The sequence below is a fragment of the Lontra canadensis genome, unplaced genomic scaffold (genome assembly GCF_010015895.1).
Source record: "Lontra canadensis isolate GAN:19392208 unplaced genomic scaffold, GSC_riverotter_1.0 scaffold1714, whole genome shotgun sequence".
Classification (NCBI taxonomy): Eukaryota; Metazoa; Chordata; class Mammalia; order Carnivora; family Mustelidae; genus Lontra; species Lontra canadensis.
In genome coordinates, this window is record NW_022632698.1 from 1 (window position 1) to 9,351 (window position 9,351).

Here is a 9,351-nt window from a genome sequence, read left to right on the forward strand (position 1 = left end):
GGGGCCGGTCAGGTGGCTGCTCGGAGTCAGGGGGCCAGTTGAGGGCAAGCCCAGGGAGCTGGTCAGCGTGCCCCCCGGGGACACCGCCATGGGGCCGGTCAGGAGGCTGGTGAGCGTGCCATTCTGTGACAGAGAGCCCGGGCCAGGCAGCAGGGGGCTGAGGGGGCCGGTCAGGGGGTTCGCGGCTGGGCGTGCTGTGGCGCCGGGCTGCGGGCTGTTTAGCATGTCGGCCAGGGGCGCCAGAGTCATGATCCCCACTTCATCCAGGAAAGGCTCGTTTGCTGCTGCCGGGGACGGGGGCAGGAACACACCTGGGGGACACAGAGAAAGCACTGAGACCCCAGGCAGGCTCTTCGAGGAAGGGGCCTGGGCCAAGGTGCCGTCTTCCTCTGAGGAGCGGACCAACTCTGAGCCTCTTCTAGGCGGCCCAGACGATGGTCCTTTCCCTTTGGGGGCGGTCTGTGGGGTGCCTCGGCAGATCCCCCATGCGGGTCCGGCCCTTTGTCCACATCTTCTGAAGGAGCTTTGCTCCTCTGGGCCCACTTCTCTGAACACCCACCTGCCACCAAGCCAGAGGGCCCTTCCCCAGCTGCCCACGGTCTCCTGGTGGCTGGTCCCCCGGGCTGCCCTGCTGTCCCGTCCTTCCCCCGGCAGGGAGCAGTGGGTCCTGGCCTCCTGCCCACTGCTGCTGTGGGGACAGCCTCACCTCCCGGGTGCGGGGCCCTCAGGGAGGCCGGGCGGGACTAGGCACAGCATCTCTGGGAGCACTAAGTGCGGATTCAGCAGGGCAGGCGGGCCCAGAGGCAAGGCCTCACGCTCCAGTCCCTGTGTAGGCGGAGAGCCTGGAGAGCCTGTTTCCTTGGGTCCTGAGGTCAGTGCCCTTGAATGACCTCTGTTGTGGGGGAGAAGGCCCCTGGGGACGCAGAAGCTGGGGGGAGGGTGCAGGGAAGGTTTTAACCGAAAACTGCTACCAAGAGCCATTAGCTCGGTAGAAAACAGGGAAAGGAACCACAATTAGAAATGCGGTCGTCCCCTCCCCCGCGGGTGGTCGCAGTACAGAGCTCTGTGTTGCCTTGAAGAAGAGTTTTCTAGATCAGGGGTCGAGAACCTTTCCTATTAAGGGCTGGTGGTAAATATTCCGGGTTTTGCAGGCCCCCCACCCCCGGTCTCTGTGGAGACAGCTCGGCTAGGCCACAGGGCTGGCAAAGCAGCCACAGACAATGCGGAGACAAACGTGGCAACAAAACTTGATTCAGAGACACTGATGTCTGAATTTCGTGGACTTTTGGCATGTCCGGAAATAGCATTCTTTTGATTTTGTTTCAACCATTAAAAATGTAAAATCCGGGGCATCTGGGTGGCTCAGTGAGTAAGCCTCTGCCTTCGGCTTGGGTTATGATCTCTGGGTCCTGGAATCGAGTCCCGCATTGGGCTCTCTGCTCAGCGGGGAGCCTGCTTACCCCGCTCTCTGTTTGTCTCTCTGCCTGCTTGTGCTGTCTCTCTCTCCGTTGAATAAATGAGTAAAATCTTAAAAAAAAAAAAAAAAAGTAAAATCTGTTCTTAGCTCCAGGACCACGTACCCAGAGGTGGCAGTCTCGTCTGGCCTCCCTGTCCTCCTGTCCTCCCTGTCTTCCTCCTGCACCGCCTCCAGCACCACCCTTCTCTCTGAGACCCTCACTCAGGGTGGCGGCCCGGGCTCCCGCTCCCGAAGGTGCCTCTCTTCCTTGAGCCTCTTCCAACCCTTGAGCAAGCAAATTGATTCCAATTTTCCCAATGACAAATAATTCTCCTACACAAATCTTTTTTATTAGGTTTTAAATGTTAATTCCAGCATCGTTAACATGGACCGCAAGATTAGTTTCCGGGTTCGCCGTAGTGATTCGACGCTTGTAGGCATCACCTGGAGCGCATCAGGACAGGTGCACGCCCTAATCCCCACCACCTGTCCCCCCCACCCCCGCCCCCCGGCCCTCTGGCGACCCTCAGTGAGTTCAGATTGTGTTTCCTGGTTTGCCTCTTTCTTTCTTTCTTTCCTTCTTTTTCCATTTGCTTGTTTGTTTCTTAAATTTCACAAATGAGTGAAATCATATGGTATTTGTCTTTCTCTGACTTATTTTGCTCAGCATAATACTCTCTATAGTTCCATCCACATTGTTGCAAATGGCAAGATTTCGGTTTTTTATGCCTGAGTAATATTCCACTGTGTGTGTGTGTGTGTGTGTGTGTGTGTGTGTGTGTGAGACATCTTCATCCGTTTACCTGTCGCTGGACACTTGGGCTGCTTCCATATCTTTGCCATCATAGATAATGCTGTTACAAGCCCGGGGGTCATGTATCCCTTCGAATTAGTGTTTTTGTATTCTTTGGATAAATACCCAGTAGTGCGATTGCTGGGTCGTATGATAGCTCTATTTTCAACTTTTTTTTTTTAAAGATTTTATTTAGTTATTTATTTGACAGACAGAGATCACAAGTAGGCAGAGAGGCAGGCAGAGAGAGAGAGAGAGGAGGAAGCAGGCTCCCTGCTGAGCAGAGAGCCCGATGTGGGGCTCGATCCCAGGACCCTGGGATCATGACCCGAGCCGAAGGCAGAGGCTTTAACACACTGAGCCACCCAGGCGCCCCTATTTTCAACTTTTTGAGGATCCTTCGTGCTGTTTTCCAGAGCCGCTGCACCAGCTTGCATTCCCACCAACAGTGTAGGGGGCTCCCCTTTCCTACATCCTCGCCAACACCTGTTGTTTGCTGTGTTGTTGATTTTAGCCGTTCTGACTGGTGTGAGGTGTTATCTCAGTGTGGTTCTGATTTGTATTTCCCTGAAGATGAGTGATGTTGACTACATAAATCTTTATTATTGCCCCCCCCCCCGAAAACAGACATTCCAGTGGTCCTTAACGCACATGGCTAAATCTACCTTCCTTAAGACTCCCAGAAACATCCCTACATTCCTTCGGAAGTCTCCGGGCTTCTTGCTTAAATCTATGCCCGTGAGACCCTATAGAATGTGTGCCAAGATGTCTTGAAACTTAATTTTTTTTTAAGAATTTTTTTTTTTTTTTTGAGAGACAGCACAAGCCGAGTGAAGGGCATGGGGAGAGGTGGTCTCCCAGCGGAGCAGGGAGCTGGACATAGCGCTCTCTCCCAGGACCCGGAGACCATGACCTGAGCTGAAGGCAGTTGCTTAATCAACTGAGCCACCCAGGTTCTCCAAGAAAACTGCAAACATTTTTGAAAGGAATTAAAGAAGATCTAAGTAAATGGGAAAGAATCCCATGGAGAGTAATACTCCCCAAGTTCACCCGCAGAGTCATTGCAATCTGTCAGAATCCAGACTGACTTCTTTGTAGGGACTGACAAGTTGATCCCCAAATTCACAAGGAATTGCAAGGGACCCAGAATGGCCAAAGCCACATTTTAAAAGCAAGAAGCCATTGTTACAGGTGTCACTTAGCCACCCTGCACTTCTCCCCCTTATACTACCTAAGAAAAAAGAAAAGAGAGACAGAGAGAGAAGAAAGCAAGGAAGGAAGGAAGGAAGGAAGGAGGGAGAAAGTTCGAGGATGCAGTTTCAGATTTCAGAATTTACTACAAAGCTACAGCAGTTGGGATCATGTGACTCTGGCATAGTGAGAGACATATAGGTGGATGGAATAGTATAGGGAGCCCAGAAATAAACACATGTATCTGTGGCCTGATTTTCAACAAGGGGGCCAAGACAATTCAATGAAGGAAAGAATAATCTTTTCAAAAAATGGTGAGGGGACTACGGGAATCCATGTGTAAAAGAATGAAATTAGACACTTGCCTCACAACATACACAAAAGTTGAATGGATCAAAGGCCTACATGTAAGAACTAAAACTGTAAAATTCTTAGAAGAAAATATAGGGTTTCATGACTCTGGATTTGGCCATGTATTCTTAGATGTGGCCCCAAAACTGTGAGCAACAAAAGAAATAGTAGATGAGATGGATTTCATCAAATGTAAAAGCTTCTGTGTCTCAAAGGACACCATCAAGGAAGTAAAAAGGCAACCCATGGAATGGGAGAAGGCGTTCACGAGTCACACATTTGGTAAGAGACATGTAAACAGAATCCTTCAAGAACTCTTACAACTCAATAATTAAAAAAATTAGTTGCCCAACTTAAAAATGGGCAAAGGACATGAACAGGCATTCTCAAAGATGATATTCAAATGGCCAATTAGCAGGGAAAAGATGCTCAGACTTATTATGCATTAGGGAAAGGCAAATCAGAACCACGTCACACTCACTGGGATGGCTATAATAAAAAATTCAGATAAGTATGGGTAAGGATATGGGGAAATTGGAACACTTGTCCATTGCTGGTGGAATGAACAAGAGGGAACCACCTTGAGAAACAACCTGACAGTTCCTCAAACAGTTACACATATAGTCACCATATGACCCAGCAATTCTACTCTTAGATACACACCCATGAGAAATGGAAACATAAATCCACCCAAAAACTCATATGGATGTTTATAGCAGTGTTACTCATAATGGCCCAAAAGAGAAACCACCCAAGAGTCCATCGGCTGCTGAATGAATAAACAAAATGTGGCATATCCATTAATGAAATATTATTCATCCATGAAACAACAGCAAACAACGAATACGAACTGGAAATCCCGACTCACTCTACAGCATGGGCAACCCTGAACTGTGCGGGGTGGAGGAAACCAGACCCAAAAGCCACATATATATGATTTCCGGTGTAAGAAATATCCAGAATAGGCAAATCCATAAAAACAGAAAGTAGATGATGGCTGCTGAGAGTTGTGGAGGGTTAGGTGGTTGGAGTATCATAGCTGAAGGGTTTCCTTCTGGGACGATGGAAATGTTCTAAGATCTTGGTGATCTTTGTGCAAACCCATGGGCACATGAACAACTATTGAATCACACACTTTAAATGGGTGAATTGCATGGTATGTGAATTACATCCCAATAAAGTTGTTATTTTAAAAATGATTCAGGGGCGCCTGGGTGGCTCAGTGGGTTAAGCCTCTGCCTTCAGCTCAGGTCATGATCTCAGGGTCCTGGGATCGAGTCCCACATCAGGCTCTCTGCTCAGCGGGGAGCCTGCTTCCTCCTCTCTCTCTGCCTGCTTGTGATCTCTCTGTCAAACAAATAAATAAAATCTTAAAAAAAATGATTCATTGGGGTCACAGGCATTTAGGTTTGCAAGAAAAACATTTATGGTTCAGGGGCCGATTAAATGCACCCACAGATCACGGAGGAGCAGATGTCCCGCTGCTCGGAGCCATGACTGTTGTGGCTGCAGCCACAGACACCGGCTTCATAGGGTTTGCAACCCATTGGGGTCACCAATGAGAATCCCAGGAGCCACCTGGCAGAAATATCTGATGAGTTTGGGGAGCACCAGTAATACTGAAGCCGTGATGTGAGCCAGGGGTCCGCAGCTGGCCGCTGTTTGAGAGATTTCCATCTCAAACACCATCTGATTTCACTCATGCGTGGAATTAAGAAACAAAACAAATGAGCAAAGGGAAAAAGAAAGAGAAAGAAAGGCAAACTGAGAAACAGACTGTTAAGGGTAGAGAACCCCCTGGTGGTGACACAGGGTGGGTGGGGTAATGGGCTCAGTAGGGGATGGGGGTTAAGGAGTGCACCTGTTGTGAGGAGCACAGGGGTTGTGTGGAAGTGTGGAATCCATGCGCTGTGCATCTGAGACTAACAGGACACCGTATGCCAAGTACTGGAATCTAAATAAAAACTAGACATTTGGGGCACCTGGGTGGCTCAGTGGGTTAAAGCCTCTGCCTTCGGCTCTGGTCATGATCCCAGGGTCCTGGGATCGAGCCCCATATCGGGCTCTCTGCTCAGCGGGGAGCCTGCTTCTCCCTCTCTCTCTGCCTGCCTCTCTGCCTGCTTGTGATCTCTTTCTGTCAAATAAATAAATAGAATCTTAAAAAAAAAACAAATAGACATTTCCGTCCCACATCTTTGTACTCTAACGCAAAATGTACCTGTGATGTTTACTCTTCTTATAATTTCTATTTAATTGATCAATTTTTAAAAATCCATAGAGAGGGGGTGCCTGGGTGGCTCAGTGGTTAAAGCCTCTGCCTTCGGCTCAGGTCATGATCTCAGGGTCTTGGGATCGAGTCCCGCATGGGGCTCTCTGCTCAGCAAGGAGCCTGCCTCCTCCTCCTGTCTCTCTCTGCCTGCCTCTCTGCCTACTTGTGATCTGTCTGTCAAAAAAAAAAAAAAAAAACTTAAAAAAAAATCCATAGACAGAGCACAGCACGCCCCCATGCAGGGAGGGGCAGAGGGAAAGAATTCCCAGGGGACTCGTCCCTGAGCAGAGCCCCACCAGATGCCACCACCAGAGACCACACCTTAGCAGAAACCAAGAGTCTGATGCTGACTGACTGAGCCACCCTGAGGCCCCTGATGGTTTTTGGGTTTTTTTGTTTTTTTTTTTTAGATTTTATTTGAGAGAGAGCGGGAGAGCGCGAGTGGGAGGGGCAGAAGGAGGGGGAGAAGCAGGCTTCCTGGAGCAGAGAGCCCAATGTGGGGCTCAATCCCAGGACTGTGGGATCATGACCTGAGCCGGAGGCAGACGCCCAACCAATTGAGCCACCCAGGTCCCTGAGGGATTTTTTTTTTTTTTTAAGATTTTGTTTTTAATCTCTACATCCAACATGCGGCATAAGCTCACAACCTCCAGACCAGTCACGTGCTCCACCCCTGGACCAGCCACCAGCCCCCTGCATCCCTTCGTAAATTGTATTTAATTGATTTAGATTTGTGGGGCGAACCCTTCCCAGGTTTAGATGCAGTGTTAGAGCCGTAAGGAGAGATTTAGATTCACTGCGTTTGTATCTATTTCACACATGAGACTTATTTAGGGTCCAGGAAGTTTGTTACATGGGACTATCAAAGTTAGACAACGTCTGACGCCCCCCCCACCTGCTCCTCTCAGCGGAAGCCCGTGATCCGCGCCGCCGCCCCACTGGGGTCGCGGGTTCGGGGCGGGTGGACTGGGTGGCGGCGGGGGTGCGGAAGGTCGCACCACACCGGCCTCCGGCCCACTGTCAACCCTCCGGCCTCCGACCCCGCCTCCTACCCCGCCCACCGCCGCGGCCCTCCTCCTCGGGCCCCGCCCCCAGCCAGCCGGCCCCGCCCCCGGCCCACCCTCCGCCTCCGACCCCGCCCACCCCCGCAGCCCTCCTCCACGGGCCCCGCCCCGCCCCGCCCACCGCCCCCGGCCCTCCAGCCTCGGTCCCCGCCCCCAGCGTGTCGGAGTCCGCGGCGGGGGCGGGGCTCGGCGTGGGGGCGGGCTCGGCGTGGGGGCGGGGCCAGAGCCGGGGCTGTGACTTTCGACGCGGGAGAACCGAGAGGGCGGCGGGGCCCGCAGACGGGCGGCCGGCGAACGCAGTGGCTTTAGACGGTGCTCGGACGGTTCCAAGGGTGCTGAGGCGGCGGGAAGGGGGAAAGAGCGCGGGGGGCTGATGACAGGTCCTGGGGGCTGGCGGGTCCCGAGGGGCGACAGGTCCTGGGCGGACGGATCTGGGATGCTGAGCATCGGCTCCTGGGGTGGGTTTACATCCTGGGGACCCTGGTTCTGAGGGGCTGTGAGCAGGGTTTCGAGGGGCTGGCTGGGCTCGTAGGGAGGAGGGAGGGGTCCTGGGGTGAGGGGTGGCGGGCGGTGGGAGAAGGCTCTGGGAGGGAAGGCAGCCCCTGATTTGGGGGAAGCGCAGGGGCAGGGGTGGCAAGGCCCTTCTGGAGACGGGAACTAGGCCGCTCCCTGCCTCAGGAAGCTTCCAGCAGCCTGCATCCTCTGAGAGAGGACGAGGACGGAGGGGGCAGCAGGCCGTGGGGGCGGGGGTGGCCTTACGTGGAGGAGGAGTGGGGGGAGGGACCAGGTAGAAAGAGCAACAGAGCCCCTCCCTAGCCCCCAGCCCCGCCCCGCAGCCTTTCCCGGCCCTATGGCCTGTCTGGGCCTTAAAACTTCTGTGTGGATCCGCCAGGCCTGACCAGTGGGGCAGAAGCCGCCCCTGTTCTAATCACCTGAGCACTCGCGGGGCCTCATTCCTTCTGTCCTCCCTCTGCCCCAACTTCCCATCCATGGTCTGTCCTCCCTCTGCCCCGACTTCCCATCAATGCCGGCTCACCCCAGTGGGGAGGGTGGGAGCCGTGGGAAGAGCCCTGGGGAGCAGGAGGCCTTGCCATCCTAATCCCATCCTGGCTCTTCCTCCCACCTGCAGTGTTCACAGGGCCAAGGCCTGAACCTCTCAGGCCCTGTCTGCTCCCTGTGTTCCTGAGGCCACAGCTGCAGTGTCGTGGCCCGCCGCTCCGATGACCCACGCTGCCCTGCTCAGTACGACTCGGGGCGCCTGCTCTGGGAGCCCCTGCTAACCTGTAGCACACCGGCATGCCGGCATGCTTCTTCTCTCCCCATCAGCAGCTCCGTTTCCCCCGGCCACCTCCCCTGCCCCTGTCCCCAGCGAGTGCTCCTGGGGCAGGTTGGGGCCACTGCCTCTAGGATCCACAGATGTCTCCATTCCCGGAGCTCCCTACACAGCCAGACAGAGGGACCAGGCTCCCCCTCAGTTCTTCCGTCGTGCTCACCGTCTTGGCTCGCAGACAATGCCATTTTTACAGGGAAAATCAAAGCCGTGGTTCTGGAGCTTTCTCTGCCTCCTGTCCTCTTTCCTGTCCAGGGCAGGGGATGAGCCATCCTCCTCCCCTCTGGGAAGTGCCCCATTCTCTTCAGCAATTCCTGTGCCGTTCTGGCTTCTTCCCGCCTCAGGGTAACAAGCTCCCGTCTCTGTGTCTCTGCCTTGTCTCTCTCTCTCTCTCTCTCAGCTTGGCTGCGAGACCTGTCCAGCCACCGCCTGCCTGCGGCCAGGCCCCTCTGCTCCCATTCCCTCCGGCTGTCTCGCTCTTGCCCGCACGGTGTGGGACTCTTGTGTCTGTACTGGGGTTTAAGTCTAAGCAGGCGCATTCCCACCCGGGTCCTCAGAGGCCCCCTATGTCCTTAGCACGTTTCTTGCCTGACTTCCCCCAACCTGTTACTCTGCTGATGCTCTGTCCCCTCGAAGCTGTGCCTCCGAGACGTTGCAGGTTGAGGTTTCCGCTCCATGCATCTCTCCTGGGCTGGCTCTGCTGCCCCTCCCAGCTGGCCCTGCCATCTCCCAGAGAGTCAGATTTGTGGTTGCTCCCAGAGGTGTCCCACGAGTTCCCAGCCGGGCGGTCCCGTGCCGCTCAGGGGTACCCACCAGCTCAGGCTGTGTTCGCTTCTGCGGACCTTCTGCGGGGGGGCGGGGGAGGGCAGAGCTAGAAACCCCTGGGTTTTGGAGGAC

General features: G+C 54.0%; 1 protein-coding gene across 1 annotated transcript; it reads right to left on the reverse strand.

Annotated features, from left to right (window-relative positions):
• Nucleotides 1-84: 84 nt before the first annotated feature.
• LOC116863584 (pollen-specific leucine-rich repeat extensin-like protein 3) lies at nucleotides 85-8,422 on the reverse strand (the record flags this gene model as incomplete). The annotated part of the gene is made up of 3 exons (XM_032851003.1): nucleotides 8,406-8,422; nucleotides 7,364-7,707; nucleotides 85-311 (listed from the first exon to the last, which is right to left on the reverse strand). Coding segments are annotated over exons 1-3 (588 nt in total), but the record flags the coding sequence as incomplete, so codon positions are not given.
• Nucleotides 8,423-9,351: the final 929 nt, after the last annotated feature.